Consider the following 23,624-nt stretch of genomic DNA (forward strand, 5'->3'; position numbering starts at 1 on the left):
CTGGCTGGTTTTGCTCAATGGTTGGAGCACCAGCCCAAGGACCAAAGGATCTCTGTTTCAATTCCCGGTCATGGGCACATATCTGGGTTGCAGGTTTGATCCCTGGCCCTGGTTGGGGGAGGCAACCAATCAATATGTCTTCCTCACATTGATGTTTCTCTCTCTCCTCTCCCCCTACTTCCACGCTAAAAAAAAATTCAATGAAAAAAAATATCCCCAGGTGAGGATTAACAACAACAAAAACAGGCTCACTTGAGTTCATTACTGGGGTGATCACGCGGGGATCCGTGGCATGTTGCCAATGGCTGGTGTTGAAGGAGGAGATGAGAGTGAAAGATGGAGGGAGAGAGATGAAATTGTGATGACGTGCTTTGACCAACTGTTCACAACGGAGGAGAAAGGAATTAGATTTTTCAACCTTTTTGCCTTTGGATAGGACGCAAAGCAGCTAGTAAAGGATCAGATCCCCAATTCCGTGATGGAGCAGCATGAGTAGAGGTCTTCCAGTTTTCAAACACCGAAGTGAGTGGAGCTGATCTGAAGGCAATGGCGGAGGAACGCGAAGAGCAGAAGAAGAAAGAGAGAAGACGGCATAAAGGAAAGCATTGAAAATTTGCTGGCTGGAAAACTAACTTCATGCTTAAAAGAAAAACAAACAAAAACACCAAGTTGTTTCTTCTTGTAGCTACATTTCTGCCCTGGAAAGATTTATGAAAGCAAAAGAAGCGCCCGAGCACAAACATAATTAGGAACAGGCCACCTTGCATAGTTATTCTAGCTGTGGCTTTAATTCCGTTCACAAACCCTGGATCTGGTTCAGATAAGCGGTTCACAGTCTGCTTATGTCTTTCACTTCTGTCTGGGTGGCTTCGTGTCGACACAGCAGCCCAGGCCAATGCAGGAGGCAGGCAGAGGGAGACTGCTCTCCGCTAAGAATCACGAGACCTGGGGACGCACCTTAGGTGACTTAGAGAGGAGCTAAGGCCTTCATTTCTGAATAGAAATAATAGTGAGCAACTTAAACAAAGGGGCCAATTCAGGAAAAAGAAAAATATTTATAGATTTTTTTTTTCTTTTCTTTTTTATTGGGAAGTAACAACCCATCAGCAGCGCTTGCATCTTTCATTCTGAATTTATACAATATTTTGGGCTTTGGGTTGCCCATCACTGGACTGGACAATTTCTAGTTTCTCTTCTAGATTCATTATGTTTCTGGTTCTCTAATGCAAGTGGCTTTTGTTGACTGCTTCTTCGTATTATTTCTAGTTGATTCTTTCCTTAACAACATCATCAGAAGGCTATTTGGCCAGAGGTTTTCCATTCTCAAGAGGCTCTTGAAAAAATTCTTGGTTACAAATCATATTGTCCTATTTTATGTACACGTACAAGCCTAAAGGCAACTATCCTAGTTCTGCAGTTACCACAGAGAAAAGTCAATACGTGTTAATAATTCAACAGCTAAAGGAATGGTTTTCAAGGAAACAAGTCAGCAAATTTTGACCAGTTACAAACAACTAGTCAATTGATCTGGGCCAGAATGTCAGATATCCAGATATGTCTTCAAATAAAATGCTCTTGGAATGCATACTGGAGCCATAAAGCCGTTGCCAACAAAAGTAGGAGGAGCCCATTGACATTTCATTATTAAAATCTGATCACCTGATCAATCTTGCTTTAAAACTCTTTTAAGGAAAAGAATTAGTCAAAGGTATAATACAAGATATGATCGTAGGGAATCCAAAGAGATGGCAAAACCAGAAATACTGTTCCTTACTAAGCCTTTGGGAAAACAGTATGACAGTTCCTTAAAAGGTTAAACAGAGTTACTATATGACTCAGCAATTCCACTCCTACGTGTGTATGTGTGTGTGTGTGTGTGTGTGTGTATATATATATATATATATATATATATACACACACACACAAGAGAGATGAAATCATAGTTCCACACAAAAATTTGAACACAAACGTTCATAGCAGTATTATTTATTATAGCCAAAAGTGGAGACAACCCAAATATCCATCAACTAATGAATAGGTAAACAAAATTTATTACATCCTTACAATGGAATACTGTTTGCCTATAAAAAGAAATGAAGTATTAATACTTGTTACAACATGAATGATCCTTGAAAACATTATGCTGAGTGAAAGAAGCCAGTCACAAAAGGTCACATGTTGTATGATTCCATTCATATGAAATGTCTAGAATAGGCAAATCTATGAGACAAAAAATAGACTGGTGGTTGCCTGGGGCTGGGTGGGTTGGGGTGAAATGGAGGTGACTTCTAATGGGTATGGGGTTTCCTTATGGAGTGACAAAAATGGTCTAAAATTGATTTGTGGTGTTGGTTGTACAATTCTCTGAATATGCAAAAAGCCATTGAATTGCACACTTTAAGTAGATAAATTGTATGGTCTGTAAATTACATCTCAAAAAAGTTGTTATAAATTTTTAAAAAGCTATATCAATTTTGTTAAAATACAAAAGCAAACACAAGAGCTTTCAGACTGTGGTGCAGCAGCATTAGCCTGGAGTGCAAAAGCTGCACTTCCTTAATGGATCTGTTTTCCCAGGGCAGTCATACAATTGCGGTGTGTGTGTGTGTGTGTGTGTGTGTGTGTGTGTGTGTGTGAACCCCAACCCACTGCTTCAAAACTGTTAGACTGCCAGAACAATCTAGCAAATTATGTTATAACATGCCATGAACCTTGGTTTCTGTCATTGGTCACTTAAACTTATTTTCACCTGAGGATTCACAAGTCATTTTAAAAGCAAACCTACCTCTGTAACTTGGGGAGAGATCAATGATCGAAATGTGCTAATACGATGGCTATATCTTGAGTTGATCATGAGCTGACCCCCCTTTCTGGCCTTTAGCCATTACAAATTCTAAGCCCTTAGGTCTGTCCATTTCCAGACTTTGCCCATCCCAGTGAAAGGTAGCAGTCTTGTATTTGTGGAGTCTCTGGTCTAAACAAGCTTCCACAGTGTCTCTGTTTTCTGCCTCTGTGGTAACTCTATCTTCTCCCTCTATCTTGATTGTAAAAATAAGAAGTAAGTTACCTTACTGTTTGACCCAGATAGTCTGAGCAAGACTTTTAATCTCTTTCTTGAAAGAGAGAAAGCAAAGAGCTAAAAAAGAAGAAAAAAAAAAAGAGAAAAAAAAGTTATGCCTGTTTTAATAGTAATTTTATGAAATACCTTTAAAATATGGCATCTTCCTTTAAAATATGGCATCTTAGAAATGAGTAGTAGCCCACTGGGAGGATCATTCTAAGTTTTATAATGTCCTTTGCCTATAAGAAATCAGATATTCCATGGTTTAAATTAAGAATCATATCCCTAGCCAGTCTAGCTCAGTGGATAGAGCATCAATTAGCGGACTGAAGGGTTACAGGTTTGATTCTAGTCAAGGGTACATACCTCGGTTGCAGGCTTGATCCCGGCCCCCACTGGGGCACGTGCAGGAGGCAACCAATCGTTGTGTCACTCTCACATCAATGTTTCTCTCTGTCTTTCCTTCTCCCTTCCACTGTCTCTAAAAATCAATGGAAAAATATCCTCTGGGTGGGGATTAACAAAAAGAAAAAAAAGAGTCATATCTGGTATCTGAAAGTTTCACACAGCTGCCAGTTTCACTGATATCGGGAGGGTATGGGGGTGAGGCAGGTGGAGGGTGGAGCATGGGCTCTGAACTGCCTGGCTTTTAAACTGGGCAAGACACACAATCCCTCTGTGTCTATTCGGATATAATATGAGGATAAATCATAGCACCCACCCCGCAGAGATGTCTGGAGAATTAAGTGACTTAATTGTATAAATAAATAAAATGCAGAGGACAGAGTCTGGCAGATAGTAAGTACGCAATAAATTTTATCTGCTATCATGATCTTTCCCCACTTCACCAACTGTTGGGGGAAGGGCACCACTTACTTTCTGCCAGAATCCCTTTGCAAGGAACCTGGACTTGGTCCCTGAGAGCAAATAAACCATCAAGGATGAGGTCTCTGCCTGAGCAGTGGGGTTCGGTTCAGACATAACAAGACCGTTTCACTTCTCCCTGGGTGAGACCATTAGAGTCTATTAGGGGCGTGGTTCCTCCTAGAAAAACAAACAAACAAATCCAGGAGGGGAACTCAAGTTCCCTAAATAAATCCATTTCCAAGTTCTGAGGTGACTGAGCAGGTCTCAGCCGCGGGAGAGAACTCCTTCCGTAGAGAAACCTGCAATAGCTTCCTTGAGTACTCCTTGGTGCCATGACCTGTCCCGTTCAGACTTTCTTTAACTGTAACCCCAAACCTCGCTGACACAGGGCTATGCATTCCAGAGTCCGCCCAGTCTTGCTCTCCTGCTACCATTTACACTCCCTGACTGTTTGGTTTGGTAATGACCCTGCCTGCCTGCCCTCAAGTGGTGGTTTGACCCGTAGAGCAGCTCATGCTGACCTGTGGTCTGGTAAGGAATCTCCAGTCTTAGCCAATGACATATTGTGCCTATGTTGTGCTCAACTCCACCTGTGGCCCATGGACACTTCATAAGTCTCCTTAACTCTACTCGGGCTCCTGGCCAACTCAAGAGAAAGCACTTTTTTTTTTTTTTTTTTTTTTTTTTTTTTAAATCCAAAGGGAAAACATAGGTACACAGAAACGAAATTATTTATTTAGGGAAATAGAGAAAGAGCTAGAAATTTCACTGAGCCAGGATTTAGAACCTTCAGATCCTGTTGCATCTAAAACGTAGTAACCAACAAGACTTCATTCTTAAATAAAACGTTGTTTTTAATAAAATACTGCACACATATGCTTTTCTTTTCAAAGATGTTATGACCAGGAAGGTTGGTGTGAATGATAACACACGGCAAACTGCATAATTAGTAGCAAAAACAAGGACTCTCAAATAAATAGACGTCAGCATTTTTCCTAGGACATAGTGTGCAAACCAGCTGACACTGAGGACAGGCAAGGAGACTTTCCCTCCGAGGATGTGCCCTGGGTTGGCGTGGGATAGAGAAAGGAGTCATGGGTACCCTCAGGAATCCAAAGTAACATCGGAGTGACCTTCTGGAGAGGGGGATCCTTGCCTCTCCTTACCTTTTCGCCCAAGATTTCAGAGCTTAGCTGGAACAGAGAAAAAAGCACCACCACAGTCACCTGTAGGCATCCGAGGATCCAGCAGGGCGGGTGTGGAGCCAGTGGAAAATTCTGGGGAAGGCAGAGCTGGGCTAGTAAAGGAGGGAGATCTAGGGTGACAGAGGAGAAGCTTGACTATGCCTGAATGCCCTGACTTAGTACAAATCTAGGTCACGGCAGCCACTCAGAAATCCTGGTAAATACAATGACCACAGATACATAACAGAAAAAATACAAGATGCAGAATTACCCCACTAACCACCCATTCATTACACCTCAGGTCGGTCCCCCACTATTGAGAGCCCCTCACCCAAAGGTTTAAGTACAATCAAAGCCATGTAGGTATTGCTTGACATAATTTGCATGATATTCAAGAGGCTAAAAAAAATCCTCCTTAATCCATCCTTCCTTTCCTATCAAATCCGCTTCTCTTTTCTCCTTTTGTGGATAAGAATGAGCATGGGGAGAGCCTTCTCAGGTGGGATTCCCAGCTTGGGATGGTGAGCTGTCCCCTCCCTGGAAGTCTGACTTTTGTGTATCTGACGGAAGAATAAGCCTTCAGGGAAAAACCCATACCCGGCTTCTAACAGACACGGCTTTCTCAAATACCCTTATTCGGTTTTCAGAGAACACCCCCCAATACAATTGGAATTGCAAAGGAGGAAAGGGGTCACTCAAGCTGACTCAGGCCCTTCTGGCCTCAACGTGGGCTGGCAGGAGACGCCAGTTGCCCTCACTCCTCGGCACAGTCATGGACGTTAAATACTGTCCAGAAGTTTCCCCGTTCCTTACAAAGACTTCTTGTCTGTCTGGCCCAGGATCCGGGCCAGGCAGTAGGGGATGAGGCTGGCCGAGGCCAGGGGCACTGCTGCACTTTTGCAGAAGGACAGGATGTAAAAGACCATCTCGACTCGGGATGGGGGTTTCAGAGAGTCGAAGAGGTGCAGGAGGACGAGGGAGGCGGTGATGCAGCCGAGGCGGAACGGGACCCGCTTGCCGAGCTGTCCCTTGCAGCTCTCCCGGTACAGGCCGGAGTTGAGAGCCAGCCCGAGGCCGAAGAGGGTGCCCAGGTTCTTCAGGAGGCTGGCGAAGGGCGTGGTGTCAATGTGGACCCATTCTGGCCGCGCGCACCACCTCTTGGCCTTCTCCAGAGTCCACAGGAGGTCCACACCCAGCCCCTTCAGCAGCAGGTAAAATCCAATGGCGAAGCTGAACAGGAAGAAGGTGATGAGGAAGTATTTCCTGAGACTGGCGTTGTAGATGCCCTGGATGTGGCGGAAAGTTTCAGCGACGGCGATGCCTGAGCGGGAGAAAGAGTGACGGTGAGAAATAGGAAAGGCTCTGGACCTTCGGCTAGAGACGGGCTGGGAACCAATGGGTGACGTGTCATCTGTCGCCCATTAAATCCCAGATGCTAGATTAGAGGGTCACCTGGTTTATTCCCATAGGTGACCCCAGCCCTTCCCCACCCATAGACTCTCTCCGAGGGAAGAGTCGTGGTCCATACATCCTCCTGCTGCCTGCTTGTTCCCCGTGGGGGGTCCTCATGTCTCTAATTGAACAGCCTGAGGGTGAAGAGTTCACTCCCACTTGGGCAGCCCACTTCCTCTTGGAATGGATTTGGTTATTACAACATTCTTGCTTTTGCTGAGCTGAATGAAGCCTGTCCCCCTCCACTGCCAACGATTGGTCTCAGTGCTTCCTGCAGGAGTTAAGTGGCAAATCCCGAGCCTCTTTAACACATTTGAGGACAGTTATTCTCCTCTCTAATCTACACATTCCCAGGTCTTTCATGTAACTCGGCTTCCAGGCTCCTTCTTAGACATGGAACCCAGTACTGAATGTTGTGTTATTTTGTAGTTGCCATGAACTCATTCAATCTCTTGATTGCAGCACTGTTTTCTGCTCTTACAGATCTCCAGGGGAAAATTCACTAATGAAATTTGTGCACGGGTGGGGTCCCTAGGCCTGGCCAGCGATCAGAGCCGATCAGTGGGGTGACCAGTGGGGCAATCAGCCCTTCCCCTGGCACCCGCTTTGGCCACCCTGGTGCTGCCCACTCATCAACCCTGCCCCCTGCTGCTGCTGCCGCCGGTCACCTCCTGCAGAGGGAGGCAACTGGCAGGGAGATGGAGTGGGCGCTTTGCTGGCATCCACCGTGGCTGGCTTGGGGCCTGTGGGCTGGGGGAAGCTCCTGATTTGAGTATCTGCCCCCTGGTGGTCAGTGTACATCATAGCAACAGTTCATTCTGCTGGTCGGTCAATTTGCATATTAGGCTTTTATTATATAGGAGGCCTACCACAAAGTCAAATTCTTTCTATACTTAGCCTAGATCTTTTCTCAACCTCATTAGCTGGATATAAAAAACCCCACAAATATTGAAAATGCTAAACCTATAAAAATGACCAAGTGTGGGTCATATTAGGTTTGCAAGTGAATTTATTTAAATAAAGAGCTTTCCTAGGACACTGTGTTAATTTGTTAAGTTTGGAAGATTCCCTTAAAATTAAACAAGGTGCCACTCCCAATGGAAAATCAGTAAGAAATAAAGATTGTAAAAAGCTCAGAGATTTCAAGCTAATTTAATAGGGAAAGTATTCTGTGTAGTGCAGCTTTTCTGGAACACACTTAAATGTGTAGATCTGGGCACTCCCATAGAAATGAATCACCTTACACGATCTACCCTTGACTTTCAGCCCACTAAAATTATAATTAACCTAACTGCATTGATAAGCACAGAATATGGCTGGCATGCTGGAATTTTGTCCTGATTAGGGAGAAATGGGATACATGGGAGAGGAAGGGAGGGATCCAGAGCAGCTGATACCTGACAACACTCCAGCCACCACCTGGTGGGGGAAATGAGCAGCAAGGTAGATTCGTGACAGACAGACGTTCAGCTGCACGGCCCAGAATCCCAACCACAGAGCGATGTTCAAACACCTGCAACGGAAGAGGAAACCATGACAGAACCCAGATACACATCCTTCAGCAGAGAGAACAGCTTCCGCAGGAATGTTGAAGCCTGGCAAACTTGGGCTCACCAGTGGAATACTTGTAAGATAATGCTTGTACTCACAAGCTCAGAGATGCCTGTGGCACGCGGTGAACTCTTGTGTATGAGAATGTATTTGCACTGTGGCTACACACCCAGAATTCCCTGTAGTAGAAATGTCTTACATTTCTCAGTTTGTTTTAACATAGATGGTAGACTCTATGGTTGGTACAGAAATGGGTCTTTGTTGAAATCCTGCCACTACTGAACTCCCTGATCTCAAGAAGCCCCTTTACCATGTTTCCTTATCTGTACAATGAGGATGCGCACATGTGGGTCTCTTCCAGCCCTGACATTCTGTGACTCTAATCTTCACACTCAGCAGACAGGCTGCAACTCTTATCAGTACCAACCCAAAGTGTGGGATGGGCTAGGGGGATGTGAGGAAGAGCAAGTGGTGTGTCAGCTACAGAGAAAGCTGCCTCCTGCTCTCCACCACCCACATTCCAGGGCTGAGTTCTTACCTAAATCCGAAGGTGGGCTTTTTCTTCCCCCGAAAGATGGAGAGGGTGGATGTGACCATCACATAGTATACACCTGCTGTGCCCATGGCATGGCCGGAGGGACTCCCTAAAGGGCGGGAAAGAGATGAATGAATGTACTACAGGTGAAAGTCTCCATCCCAGAGACTGCTGGGAGTGTCATCTATCCATCAGTCCTTCCATTCATCCACCCATCATACCATCCGTTCATGTATCTATTTAGTCACCTATTTAACAAGTCTCTACTGAGCTTCTATTCAGGCCCAGCACTATGCTGAGTCCGGGAGTATAGTGGTGAACAGAACCAGAGAAGGCCCAGTTCTTGTACTTACATACAGTCTAGAGATTACACAAAGGATCAGAGTATTGGATATATAATTAGAAACTAATTGGCCCTCCATAACCTCTCTTCTATTCTTTTTAAAATATATTTTATTGATTTTTACAGAGAGGAAGGGAGAGGGATAGAGAGTTAGAAACATCGATGAGAGAGAATCATCGATCAGCTACCTCTTGCCTACTGGGGGTGTGCCCGCAACCAAAGTACATGCCCTTGACTGGAATTGAACCTGGGACCTTTCAATGTACAGGCCCACACTCTATCCACTAAGCCAAACCGGTTTCAGCCTCTCTTCCATTCTTGCGCTTTCTGCCCTGCGCATGCTGGCCTCATTGCTTTCCTGTAAACATGCTCCCACTTCAGGGTCGTGGCATTGTTAGTCTTTCTGGTCACACAACTCTTCCTCCAGAAATTTTCTGGCTAATTCCCTTGCCTCTTTCAAGTTTTTGCTCAGATCTCAACTTCTCAATGAGTATTACCTTGATAACACTATTTAATTCTTGACCACATGGTTCCTATTCCTGATTCCTCTACCCTGAGACATAGAGGGTCCTGAGATATGCCAGCCTCCACCCAGATCCCCTTCTAGGTCTTATTTTTTGTTCAATCAAATGGCAGCTTTTGTTTTTTAGTAGGTAATCAGTATGCAAACCCTTCACTCAGACAGAAGGTCTTATTTTTCCAGCTATTGAAAGTGTGCTCACAGATGGGCCTTAGCTCTCAGCCTTCTGTGGCTGAGAGAGCATTTTGATCAGGGTTACCCTCTTCCCGGGGCTGGCCTGTACCCAGTCACAGGTCTCCATGGGAGTATAAGGGCCTGTCCCTCCATCTGAGTCTGCTTCCAGGGAACCCCATAGGCAAAGCCTTGTCTTTTCTTTTTTTAAAAAAATATTTTTTATTGATTTCAGAGAGGAAGGGAGAGAGAGAGAGAGAGAGAGAGAGAGAGAGAGAGAGAGAGATCATTGATAAGAGAGAATCATTGACCTTGAACCCCACCCCAACTGGGAATTAAACCCGAAACCTGGGCATGTGCCCTTGGCTAGAATCGAACCAGGGACCCTTTAGTTTGTAGGCTGATACTCTATCCACTGAGCCAAACAAGGTAGGGTGCCTTGTCTTTTCCGTTCTCCTCCTCCTCCTCCCTCTTCTAAATTGTCATCTTCTAATATTCTATATAATTTACTTGTGTGTTACACACACACACACACGCGCACACACACACACACACACACACACACACCATTCAAATAGCTTCACGAGAGCAGAGATCTTTTTTTTTCTTTTTCTTTTAATCACTGAGGTATTCCAAGCTTCTAGAACAGTATCTGACACAGAGTAGGTGCTCAATAAATCTCACCTGAATGAATGCACACGGTCTGAAGTGAACAAGGGGTTTGTAAGAATGAATAACTATGACCTATGCCCTAGTTTGGGGGTCAGGGGTAGGGCCACTGAGGACGGAATGCCAGCACCTTCCTAAGGGTAAAGGACACTTACGAGGAGGGAAGGGTTTGCATACTGATTACTTACTAAAAAACGAAATCTGCCATTTGATTGAGCAATACCAGCATGGCTATAATTAGCAAAACACTGGCAGGTTGTGGGCGTGGTAGGCCAGCTCAGGAGGACACAGCTGCCAGACCAGGCCCCTGGGAAGGACAGCCAGGGCACCAGGCCTCTAAAGCTTAACCTTTCCCAGACTAAGGGCCATTGCACACGTACTCTCATGAGCCCACTGCCCGTGAGGGTGCTTGCCTCTCCGGATTAGTAATTAAGGTTCTGGAAACATTAGGCAGATTGCCGAAGCAGCAGCAAGGTGAGATTCAGCGAGGCCTTCTTGAGAGCAGTTACGATGGGATTGTATCAAATCGAAGACCCGGAGAAAAAGCGGGAAGGAATGGCTTTCCTCGTGTCCCCTCAAAGTCAGCTTCACCCACAACGAATGCTGACAGGTGTCCACATGAGCAAGGGGCACCGAGCTTCTGTCTGTGCCGAGGGCGGACTCTTACCTGGGCCAGTCTCACAGGTGACGGGGAACTGCTTTATCAGCGGGGCGGAGGTATTGCTGTAGTAGTCGGTGTCCAGGACCCACCAGTACGGGCGCTGCCCGAAGAGAATCCTGTGGAGAAGCAGAGCCCGTGTCTGAGGTTGCTGAAGGAACCCTTTTGCCAGAAGCCCACACCTCTGAGAAGAGAGAGCAGCTTGAGAAGAAGATGCGTGCGACCCTAAACAGAAAACTGGTGCATCGGCCGCCTCCAAGAAGGCGGACTGGGTGGCTGGGAGGAGGCAGGGGGAGGTAGACTTGTATGCTACATCCTTTATATCATGTTTGCATTTTCAACTATTTGAGTTTTTTATTTATTAAAACATACATAAATAAACCTGAATTCCAAAAACCCATCTTCATGGCCAGCTAGGTGACTTTTTCTTAAAACCGCCAGACCAATTTGTCCTGGAAGGACACATCTGGAACTGCAGTTTGCAACTGAAATTTGCGTATCCCACCCGGTCCCTCCGCTCTTTCTTCAGGCCTCAGAATAACTCCCTGTGAGACAGACATGGCTTCGGGTGCTTGCTCTGTGTCCTCTGCTTTGAAAGAAGATATCTCAGACAAACCCCTGCCCTTTTATTTTATTATTTTTTTTCCTTAATCCTCACCTGAGAATATGCTCCCTTTAGAGAGAGAAAGAGAGCAGGGAAGAGGAAGAAACATCGGTGTGAGAGAGAAACATCCACCCCTTGCCTCCCGTATGCACCGGACTGGGATCCAACCTGCGACCCTTCGGTGCATGGGATGATGCTTCAACCAATTGTTGGCCAGGGCCAAGCCACTTCCCTTTTAAAAGGCCTAGATCGTTTTTTTTATTGATTTATTGATTGATTGATTGATTATGATATCATGTAATTATATCCCCCTATTCTCACCTCTCCACGTATGCCCCCATCTCCCTGTTGTCTGTGACCACTGGTTAGGCTCATATGCACGAAAGGCCTAGCTCTTTTATTGTGGAAACAGGCTTCAGAGGTCCTGCTGGAGGCCTCCTTTTCCCTGTGCTGGTGGCAGAGTGATTGCTCACCCAAATCAGGGACAGCCACTAAACCCTCACCTCTACCAACTCCGAGGAAAGCTATCCCCCTTTAACTGAGATCAGATGTTTGCAATAACCACTGCTATTTTTATTGCTTAGGGCAGTGGTCGGCAAACTCATTAGTCAACAGAGCCAAATATCAGCAGTACAACGATTGCAATTTCTTTTGAGAGCCAAATTTAAACTTAAACTCCTTCTAATGCCGCTTCTTCAAAATAGACCCGCCCAGGTCGTGGTATTTTGTGGAAGAGCCACACTCAAGGAGCCAAAGAGCCGCGTGTGGCTCGCAAGCCGCAGTTTTCCGGCCACAGGCTTAGGGTCATGCTCTTTGATAGGGGATGTTACAGATAAAACTTAGATTTTTCAATAGAAATTTCACAATCCCTTGGGCTTCTGAGCCCAATAATATTTTTTTTCTTTTTCTTTTTCTTTTTTTTTTCCCTATTCTAAAGGACTTCTACTGTTTATAGCCAGAGACTATTAGAGCTGAAAGAGATGTGAGAATCGTCTGACAGTAGTCATAGATAGCTTTAGAGACGGTAAAGGGCTTAGACTCTAAGCCTTAGAGGGAAGCTGGTCCCACTCTTCATTTTCTAGATGACAAAAGAGAGGCCAGACCAGTAACATGCTGAAGTCAGCTGGTACTGGCTAAGAATTATAAAACATTCAGGATTTTTGCAAAGAAGTCTTGAAGTCCTAGTGATTCAAATCCATCAGTAGCTTGCAAGTGGCTATAATGGGAATATACACTGAGTGGCCAGATTATTATGATCTCTGAACGCATAATAATCTGGCCACTCAGTGCATATCCTAAATAATAATCTTATATAATAAAAGGCTAATATGCAAATTGTCCCCTCAACCAGGAGTTCGACCAACAGGTAGGCCGGCCAACCACCCATGCCCCCCTTCCCCTGACTAGGCTGGCCGGATCCTACCCATGCATGAATTCATGCACCAGGCCTCTAATATATATACATATACACTGAGTGGCCAGATTATTATGCCCTCAGAGATCATAATAATCTGGCCACTCAGTGTATAAACAGTAGAATTTGGCAAATGTTAAAATTGGGGTTCTTCCACCTCCCATCCTTCCCTGAAATAGTCAGTTAATCAGCATTGGATATTCCATGGTTCTTAAGAGCCTTGCCCCTGAAGCCAGCCTGCCTGAGTGTCAATCCCGCCTCTGACATTTACTACCCATGTTGGTCTAGGCACCGTCTCTTTATCTATAACGTAGTGACTACCCCCAGAAAAACATTCAGCACATGGCCTGGCACATACTAAATGTTCGATAACTGTTAACTATAATTATTATAAGGTCCCAGAGATAACCCAAGTTTACAGATTATAAAACAAAAACTCAGAGAGTTGCTATGACTTGCCCAGGACATGCAGCTGGTAGGTGGCTGAACAAAGCCTGGATGGAGCCCAGTTCTCTGGATTTCTCCTCATTGCCCCACACGACAGGTTTTTAAATGACCTATATGCTTCCTTTTTTTCATACATCATTTTTCTTCTTTCATACATCTACTGTTATGTTGCCTATTCTGCTGCAAAGTAGTAAAACTGTGTTTCTTTGCTTATAGCCTACAATCCAGACTTTCCACTAAGTCCAGCTGGCCTTCTGTCCACATGAAATAGCCTTTCCCTGTGTCTTCAACTCACTGACAGGGTTTCCTCCGTCTTCTCTCTTTAGCAGCGGATGGAGAGTCAGGAAGGGAGAATAGCATGGAGAAGGCAACTTCTGATGGACAGACATTTCCAGAAAGGACGCCAGCCTCTTTCCTTGCCGACCTCCTCTCGGCCTGGCTCTTACTCACCACTTGAAGATGAGGTTGAGCCAGTCTCCAATCACAGCCACCCAGAGGAGCTGGATGCCCACCGCTTCTCGAAGATGGAACCAGATGGGGAAGAGCACATAGAAGGCATTCCTGAGGTCTGCGAGCACAGAGACCAGGATGAACCAATCCTGGGAGTCCTGGTAGTTCACCTGGAGGTAGTGTGTTGACTGGATCCCAAAGTCATGAAGGACGTTCATGCCTTCCTCCATGCTCGCTCCCTGGCCCGTCAGCTGAGCCCTTGCAGACTTGGTGGTGATAACTGCTATCAGCCTGCGTCTTGCCCGTTTTATACACCCTGTCACCAGCCTGCAGGTCAACCCAGCCCTGATCTTTGGACTCAGAAACCACTTTTGTCTAAAATCTATTGATCAAAGGTGCATCATCAGTAGGTTGATGCAAACATGGTCAGGGTGATTTACGTAAAATAGAAAACCAGGCACACAAAAACAGCCTGATCGGCCATGTACTCGGCAGGGCCAATGATTAACTTGGGCATGCTGCTCGACAGTGCCAGGGGCTGCCCTCCTGGCTTGAACCCAGCCAGAGACACGGGACAGAGTCTAAATCACCGTGGTTCTTGCAGAGATGCCTGATTTCCTAAGTCTGCGACTGCACTTATTTGGGAACAAAGAAAAAGTCCTGAAGTCCTAGTGATTCAAGTTTGGGAGCTCAAACCCTCTTCCCATGTGGCTCCCTAGATCAGGGCCAGAAAAGAGTCCTCTTTGAATGCCTGATTAATTCATTCATTTAATGTCTTTAGAGTGAGGACTTTTGGGGTTTTCCCACATGAGTGTAAGCAATAAAATGAATGTGTGTTCATACAAAAACAATATGATTGATATATAGTTCTAAATAAAATCACCAACCAATTGGTGACTGGGGACTCTGTAGTTTGATCTTCCATTTGTACTTGGAGATATTTATGTTCACGAGGCAGTCAATCCATTTTTACTACAGCCCTGGATCTAGACAAGGAATAAATTAAAGTAACAGATGCCCGGTCGTGAGAAGCAATGCTGCCTTAATCCCCGGCACAAGCAGAAATCGCCCTGCAGCAATCAAAACCTCACCCTTGGTCAGTTCAAACTCTGAAGGAAGCAGGGGCTGAATCAGGCAGTGAACGGGGGCAATTTTCAAGGAGAAGAGCTGGCAGGAATAAAACTTTAAAATATTCACTTGAATTTCCTACCAGCAAGTCCATGATCCCTTGTAAGGGGTTGGTTAGGGACAGGGAAAAGGAACTGGGAGCTAATGAGTCTGTAGCAAAAGTAGACAACATTCCATGTTGGAAACGATTAAAACATCACCCGGGAAGTATGGTCTAGCATCTTCTCCCCAACCTCCATGGGCTCCCACCCACCTCCAGCAGACCCCAACTGCCCTTGACCACGTTGTCTCTGCTGGTCCAAGCAGCCCTCTCCTACCATGCCTGGTCCGGGGAAGTAATGGTGGGCTGTGGGTGGGCTGCAAATAAAGCATGCACTTGGCAGTGCTGTGGGGAAGGGTGCTCTGTATTATCAGGAATGCTAGGCCACAGGTAGTGGGCCCCACTGGAAGAGATAGTCTCTTCCCTCCACCCAGATAAGCCTTCCTCGAAAGTATTGAGCAACTGCTGTTGCGATCCCCGGGGACTGAGGTGAGTTGAGGGCAAATAGGGCAGACCCTGTGACAAAATATTCCAAGGCCACTTACTATCTGGCTCTCCACAGGGCCGCTAGCAGCCAAATCTCTGAGCCAGGCAGAGTTCTCTCAGCATAGGGGGAGGCCAGTGCAGGGCCCTGTCTTCTGGAGGGAACTCAGGGAGAATGCTCGTGTTGATAAGGAGTGGGATGGAGCTGATATCTGCTCATGGGGTAGAGGAGGAGTCCCTCTGGCAGGCAGCCCACCTGGTTCGAGTACTTCTTGGTTAGAGCCATTGCATATCATCATGAGACTCTTTGCTAGTCTATCTTCCTACCTTCCAGCCCCTTCCTGCTGCCTCCAGCAAATGTTTATCATGTACAGAAAGAGGTGAGACCCCCAAAGACGCAGCCTGCTAGGAAGCTGACTGCAGAGAGAGATGGCGGTGTCCTCCAATGCTCACAGGACGTGTGGATATTTCGAGGTGGATAATGGGGAGGAAGTATTTGAGTTGCTGGAGGTTTCAATGAAAGTTTACTCTCTTAAAGAACTCTCTCCAGAGAGGGAATTCTATCATCTCCTTCTAACTCCTGTCATCTTCCCTTTCAAGAAGGTCTCCAGTTTAATTCAGTCAACATTTCCTGAGCAAAGCCCCATGCTCGGCTCTATAAGAGATTGCAAATGAGCCCTAGCTGGTTTGGCTTAGTGGATAGACCGAAGACTGAAGGGTCCCAGGTTTGATTCTGGTCCAGGGCATGTACCTTGGTGGCAGGCTCAATCTCCAGCCACGGTCAGGGCTCTTTGGGAGGCAACCAATCAATGTGTCTCACGTTGATGTTTCTTTCTCTCCCTCTCTCTCCCCCCTCTTCCTTCCACTCTCTCTAAAAAAGTCAATGGATAAATATCCTCAGGTGAGGGTTAACAAAAACAAACAAACAAACAAACAAAAAAGAGATTGTAAATTAAATCTTGGTTGTCCTCTGGGACCTGGACATTCTAGTGGGGCAGGGAAGGTAGATGCTGACCCAACTCACTGTGTCAATTGGGGGATCCTTAGATTGAAACTGTACAGATATGGGTGAGCTCCCTATTATTTTGTCTGAAGCAGAGATGACTCAAGACTTTAAAAAACAACAACATATTTTATTGATTTTAGAGAGAAAGGGAGAGGAAGAGAGAGATAGAAACATCAATGATGAAAGAGAATCATTGATCGGCTGCCTCCTGCACGCCCCTACTGGGGATCAAGCCCACAACTGAGGCATGTGCCCTTGGCCAGAATCAAACCGGGGACCCTTCAGTCCGCAGGCCCACGCTCTATCCATTGAGCCAAACCAACTGGGGCGACTCAAGACTTATTGATGTCATCTGGGAAAATTACCAGCCGAGACTGGGAGGCAACGAGGGTGGAGAGTGCTGTGGGCCCCTCAACGGGAACACGAGCTGGGCGCTCCTCAGGCGCTTTCTCCACAAACAGAAGCCCAGCGGCTCGGGGATCTCGGTTTGGGAAGCACACGCAGGAAAGGGGCCAGAAAGAACAGTCTGGTCTGCTGCTAAATAAGTGCAGCTGGTGCCCGTGTCCTGGCACCGGCTCCTCCTCGAGCCAGGCTGACTCATTCACTCAGGCCGGTTTATTTGCTACCAGGCGAGCAAAGAGGGGACGGAGTCATAATTTGCCACACACCTCAGCCCCAAATTGCTTTTATTAGCAGGAAGGCATCCTGACTTTCCCTGCCGTCAAACCCGCTCTTCTGGCGGGGGCTCTGGGTTCTGCGGAGTGAGGCTCTGCTTTGTTGCTGAGCTGTGATCACCAGAACGGGTCTTGTCTGCACATTGTATTAAGGACACGGAACCCGCTGAAACCGCTTTGGCTCAGTGGATAGAGCGTCGGCCTGCGGGCTGAAGGGTCCCGGGTTCGATTCCAGTCAAGGGCACCCACCTTGGTTGAGGGCAGATCCCAGGTGGGGGGTGTGCAAGAGGCAGCTGATCGATGCTTCTCTCTCATCGATGTTTCTAACTCTCTATCCCTCTCTCTTGTTCTCTGTAAAAAATCAATAATATATATATATATTTTTAAAAAGGATACAGAACCCAGCTTCAATCCAAGGCTTTGTCTGAGCATTGGGGGAAGGGGATTCCCTTAAAGTATTACAGCTCAAACTCCAAAATGTACAGTTTTAAAATTTTATTTATTTATTTGTTTGTTTGTTTATTTTTGGGCTCCTCTCCCCCTTGATCCCTGGGGAAGGTGGTCAGGGGTAGACAGTAGAAACTGGCTGGATCAACTTGCTGTCACCTTTTCAGTGAGTGCCCCTGTCCATTTGTTACAAAACTATGCCGGGGAAAGCAGGTGAAGGGAGAGGCGGATTAATCATTGCTAGCCTGTGAAAATGGCTGACTTATCTCCAGCGTGGTGAGAAAGTTCAGCTCCAGAACCTTGAACTGTGCACTTACCTACCACGTGGGGGGAGCATGCTGTCTGACTCAAGACGCGCTCGCTGCACATTTTGTCCACAGCAAAGCACCAGAGGACACTGGCTTCACTGTAAACAGTTAAGAACTCCCTGCTCACTGCCTTCCTCCTGCCGCCCTGGCGTCTGCTTTCTCCCAGCGGTCCATGAATCCCTGGAGCCTTTATTATGGGAAGCACAAGCTGACCATCCTCTTCCTCTCCTCTGTCATCTTCAACGCCACCCCCACCCAAAGAAGCCGTTGTGACCCCCAGAGACAGCCAACCAGTTCCCTCATGACCAGATGGTGACACTTGTCCAACTGGCAGTCAACCCTTTGGCGGTGCCAAGCCACCCTGGCAGCTGGGAAACCTTCTTGCGTTGTTTGATCCTTCCTGCCAGGAGCTAAGCTTTGTTGATGATGCACCGGAGAGGCAGAGTCAGGGAAGTAAGCCTCTGACAGGATGGTTGGGACTGTCTGGGAAAAGCTCAGGTCCTTCCTTCTTCCTGGTCGGTACCACAGAGGCAAAGAGGAGCTGTCTGAGGAGAGTGGGAAGTGTAAACTAAGAATCTAGCCCCAATCCACTGTGCCTCCTTGCTTCATCTCACAGATATTTTGAAAGAATTGGGGCTAACTAAAGAAAAAAAGGGAGGGAATGTGTCATCAGTCGCTCAGTCATAGCTCAGCCTGGTTGGGTGTGGAATGAGGTGGGGACTGGGGATGAGTGGGGTGTGTGTGTGTGTGTGTGTGTGTGTGTAAAAGCTGGGTGTGCTTTTCCTTAGAAGACCCTCAGAAAACATCCTCAAGCTTTCAGCAGGCAGCCTTTGAGACATCTCTCCTACTGCCATCACTAGGTCTTCTAAGGTAAAAAGAAAAACAATAAATAGGAAGAGAAAGAGTGTGATCATCTTGGCTGGTGCTGCTCAGTGGTTAGAGAGTTGGCCAGAGCACCAAAGGGTGGCAGGTAGGAATCCCGGTCGAGGGCACATACCTGGGTTGCAAGTTCAATCTCATGGAGCCACGTGCCACATGGGAAGGCAACCAATCAATGTGTCTCTCTCACATCCATGTTTCTCTCTCCTCCTCCCTCTACTCTCTAAAAATCAATGAAAAAAAAAAAAATCCTCCAAGTGAGGATTTAAAAAAAAAAAAAAAAGAGTTGTGTGATCTTGGCCAAGTTACTAGAGTTCTCTAGATTTTACTTTTGTCAACTGTAGTCTGAGACTTGGTGGCTCTCACCCTCCTTTCACGTCTATCATTTTCTGACTCTGGGGTGCTCCTTTGAAAGTAGCTCCAATGAAGTGGCACTTGACTTTTAGTGACCTAACAGAAGTAAATGATTCATTATTGCCAGAAGGAAAGATGTGTTACTATTTAAATTTTTTAAAAAATATTTTTTTATTGATTTCAGAGAGGAAGGGAGGAGAGAGAGATAGAAACATCAGTGATGAGAAAAATTAACTGATTGGCTGCCTCCTGCATGCCCCCTACTGGGGATCAAGCTCTTAACCTGGAATTGAACTTGGGACCCTTCAAGTCTGCAGGCTGATGCTCTATCCATTGGCCAGGGCTCATATTTTTAAATTTAAAATATTTTCAAAAGTGATATATTCACATGGTTTTAAAGAGTTCGAGAGTTCTTCTTCCCACCTCTGGGCACCGCCCAAACACTGGTGCTGCCAGAACCCAGCTGAGGCCCGAGGTGCATCCAGAGTACCCCCTCCTCTCCTGACACACACACACACACACACACACACACACACACACACAATTCTCCATCAGAAGTCAGCTCCCTTTGTAGAGCCTGGCATCCAGCTGAGATCCAGATTGGGGAGGGGTCATCCCTTCCACCTTCTCTCTGCCCCCCTCCTCTGTTTCTTCCCCAGCTCTTCCCTGTAGTCCTTTAATCAACTCTTTCTTTAATAGCCGTGGAACGTTCATTCCAACCAAAATGCCCATGTTGTACAGTCAGTTATTGTCCTTCCCTCTTCTGGAGCCCAGTTGGGGGACATAATTAGGAAATCAGTAGTCTTGGACCCTCTTAACCCACAACCTACTCCTTTTGAGAGTTCCCAAATGAGGTGTGGCCAGAATTGTCATGAAAACAAACAGTGAGGTTTCCCTGCCCCCGCCCCCAGCCTCCCAGGCCGTGAGAGGGCCAAGGAACTATTCTGAGCTATGAAAACACAGATGGGCTCAGCTAGGAAGTAAACAGTAGTCCGTCCGCCAACCCTTGTCTCCCTGGATGGAAGTCCCGACAGTGCCTGATCTCCAGCCAGCCAGTAGGAGAGAAAGGGAGAAGGGGAGGATAGAAAGGAAAGTCAGTGTTTGCTTTATGTTTAAGATTTAAAAGATTTCCTTCACTTTAGTAGGTTTGAAGTGGAAGGAGGTCAGCCCAGAATCATGCAATTCCAGGGGATCTCTCCAACCTTGAATTCCAGAGAGTAGGATGCTTGTTGCTCTCATCAACCCTGTGGAATGTCAGCCTCGTCCGCTCTCCTGGTTAGTCACTGTGACCTTCTCACGGTCAGATCTGCTGGTTGGCCTTTTCTCATCCTTGTTTTCCCTTAATCTTTTGATCACATCTGCAACATTTGGCAGATAACTGCCTTGCAACACTTGCCCTCTCTGTGTTCAATGTTGCTCTAGCAAAATCTACTGTCTCTTCTTCATCCTCTCGTAGTCAGTGTGATGTTAGACCCCACTTGGATACCACGTGGATATCCATGCATTCCCCAAACCTGTAAGTTCCTTCTAGACCCGTTCTAGTTCCATACTTCTGTTTTGTAAACATCTCCTCCTCCTCTGCCATCCCACAGGCACTGAGTCTGGAACCCTGGAGTCACCTTTGACACTTCCTCATCAGGTTCTGACTCTTGTTTGATTTTCTACTCTTACTGCCCCTCATCAATCCCTCTGTCTTGACCTGCTAGTCTCTTCATTACCTAACAATCTCTTACTCCCCTTTTCACAGCTGCACCCAAGCCATCCTACAGACCACTGGCAAAAGAGCCTCTTACAATACCAGGTGTGTGTGTGTGTGTGTGTGTGTGTGTGTGTGTGTGTGTTTCACTTAACACCTGAAGAATATCCAGTGGACACTGCCTACAGAATGAAGTTCAAACTCAAACTTATCCACAATTAAACCTCAGGTTATCACTCCAGCTTTATGTCTTGCAACTCCTCTTTCTGGACCCCCTATTCCATATACACGAATGGGATTGGATTTCCCAAACACATTTTGTTTGCCTAACTTTGCTCTTTCTTCCATCTGGAATATTATTTCCACATGTCCAGATTCTAAACATACTTCAAGGCCAAGCTAATAAAGCCTTTCCAACCCACTTGGCTTAGCTGTTGTCAGCTATGAAGGACCACTCTGTCCTGAACTTTCCTAGCATTCAATGATTCTTATTTTAGGGCGTTTAGCATGTTCAAACCTTGCATTGCCGATGGTTTTGCATAAGACTTCACCCTTTTGCCGAAACCGGTTTGGCTCAGTGGATAGAGCATCGGTCTGCGAACTGGAAAGTCCCAGGTTCAATTCCGGTCAAGGGCATGTACCTTGGTTGCGGGCACATACCCGGTGGGGGGCGTGCAGGAGGCAGCTAGTTGATGTTTCTCTCTCATTGATGTTTCTAGCTCTCTATCCTTCTCCCTTCCTTTCTGTAAAAAAATCAATAAAATATATTTTTTTTAAAAAGACTTCACCCTTTTTCAATTATCCTGAACCCTGTGAGCCAAGAAAGTACCCCTTCCAGCTTTCAGACCTGAACTCTGCTAGCATATTTGGTGCCAGTGAGATAGATTGTTTAGACTGCTGTGATGGTTCCTTCCGTTGCTGATATGCACCTCTTTGCATTGTTACTTTGCCTCTCTTCCCGTCAAGGAGAGAATTTATATCTCCATCCTTTGAATCTGGGGGCCAATGGGACATTAGTAGATGCGATACAAACAGAGGCTTGAAAAGCATTCACTCACTAGGGCTTGTCCTCTTTGGGCTACCATTGGAATCCAGGACCACAAAGAGGAGAAGTCCAGGCAGGCCTGCTGGACGCACGTGGCTGTAACATGTAACCTGTCTGTCCACCAGCCCCAGCTGCCAGACGTGTGAGTGAGTCCATCATAGACCATCCAGCCTTAGTCTCTCTACCAGATATCTGCAGTCAAGAGAGTGATTCCAGGTGACTTCAGCAGAAGAACCACGCAACTGAGCCCCAGCTTTAATGAGCAAATAAAATGGTTTGATGTTTTAAGCCACTGTTTTTCAAGGGGGCTATGCAGTAACTGAAACACCCAGTAGATGCTGTTAATAAAATATTAAATAATAGCTAGCATTCATTGAGCACTTACTCTACTCTAAGAACTAGACTTGTAAAATTACACAGATTGAAAAATCCTGATATAGATTTTATACTGCCCCCATGTTACAGGTAAGGAAAGCGAGGCCCAGAGAAGTGAACTAAGTTGCCTAAGGTCACACTTGTCAGGTTCAAACCCCAGAATCTGGTTCTAGAAATCATTATATCACATTGTAGAAGGAGGAAAACATACATGCCAAGTTCTATAGCATTTTGGGGCCTAATGCCCAGCCTATGCGTCTAACCCTCCCACAGGATGTCCTCTTGAGTCTGTCCCAGGCTCTGGGCCCCGATTGCCTGTTTCAGGGAAAGTCTCGCGTGGGGAACTGATTTAAGACCTGCCATCTGTGTGTCCCACGTTCTCCTTCCTACAACCTTCGCTGGGTTCCAGCAGTGCAGGTTTCATGTGGAGAGGAATTGCTTGGGCTCAGCGTGTCAGTGTTGACCTTTGACCCCATGTCCTGGCTTAACCTGTGCAGCAGCCAGGATGGTTTTTTTCACTCAGGATCTTTGGACTTTCTTCCACCTTTTTTTTTTTTTTTTTAAAGCATAAAGACATTTATTTACTAACCAAGGGGTCAATCCTAATTAAACCAACACTCAAAAGTAGTTGCATATAAAATGACTGTGATAGAAAACTGAACCCAGAAATGGGCGGGGGCGGGGGCAGGGGTGGAGTCGGGGAGGCATGCTTGAATTGAGTTTGTTTATCCTCATGGCTAATTCCCGTCCGGAAGGATGTTGGAATTTTCACTCCGCTTTTTCATAGATCCAAGGACAGCTGACATTGTTCATGACACATTCCACCACTGACTTCCTCCTTCCAATCTTCTCATCTGGTGTTTTGGTGCGTTCCTTCCCGTCCCATTCCTGAGGTTGACCCTATGCACTGGTTACAAAGTTGCAGGTGACCTGAGTTTTTCTGTCATCAGCTGTAATCTCTTCAAACTTTTCTCTCGGGCTGCATGAGAACTGTGTCACCTTCAATGTGCTCTTGGTTTTTACCGTGAGGTTTTGGCCATCAGATATGATGATAGTCTGGCTTGGCCATGGCGCTCATTTCCACGCCTAGTTCCCTCATGTGCTCGGTGAAGCCTTTGTTCTCCACCAGAGCCATCTTCCTACCAGCTGCTGAATGGAGGTCGTGGTGGGCACGGGAGGCCTGTGGGCAACATGATGGGGAGGTGGCAATGAACTTGAGTGCGGTGTGTGAACCTCCATTGTAGAGTTTTGTTTAAAGTACCA

General features: G+C 46.3%; 1 protein-coding gene across 1 annotated transcript; it reads right to left on the reverse strand.

The window, feature by feature from the left end:
- Positions 1-1,956: 1,956 nt before the first annotated feature.
- Positions 1,957-14,823, reverse strand: G6PC1 (glucose-6-phosphatase catalytic subunit 1). Its single transcript, XM_084864061.1, has 5 exons — positions 13,927-14,823; positions 11,021-11,130; positions 8,654-8,759; positions 7,962-8,077; positions 1,957-6,433 (listed from the first exon to the last, which is right to left on the reverse strand). The coding sequence occupies exons 1-5, from the start codon at positions 14,154-14,156 to the stop codon at positions 5,922-5,924; spliced, it is 1,074 nt and encodes a 357-aa protein (XP_084720187.1). The 5' UTR covers positions 14,157-14,823; the 3' UTR covers positions 1,957-5,921.
- Positions 14,824-23,624: the final 8,801 nt, after the last annotated feature.

The sequence above is a fragment of the Pipistrellus hanaki genome (assembly GCF_964339955.1).
Source record: "Pipistrellus hanaki genome assembly, chromosome: 16".
NCBI lineage: Eukaryota > Metazoa > Chordata > Mammalia > Chiroptera > Vespertilionidae > Pipistrellus > Pipistrellus hanaki.

What these genes read in the sequence shown, in the direction of transcription:
- G6PC1 (XM_084864061.1), bottom strand. Translation starts at nt 14,156, where the DNA reads ATGGAGGAAGGCATGAACGTCCTTCATGACTTTGGGATCCAGTCAACA. An exon ending in CACCTGTGAGACTGGCCCAG is followed by an intron (nt 8,760 to 11,020) that starts GTAAGAGTCCGC and finishes CCCGCCCTTTAG; the next exon opens with GGAGTCCCTCCGGCCATGCC. An exon ending in AAGCCCACCTTCGGATTTAG is followed by an intron (nt 8,078 to 8,653) that starts GTAAGAACTCAG and finishes CTTCCGTTGCAG; the next exon opens with GTGTTTGAACATCGCTCTGT.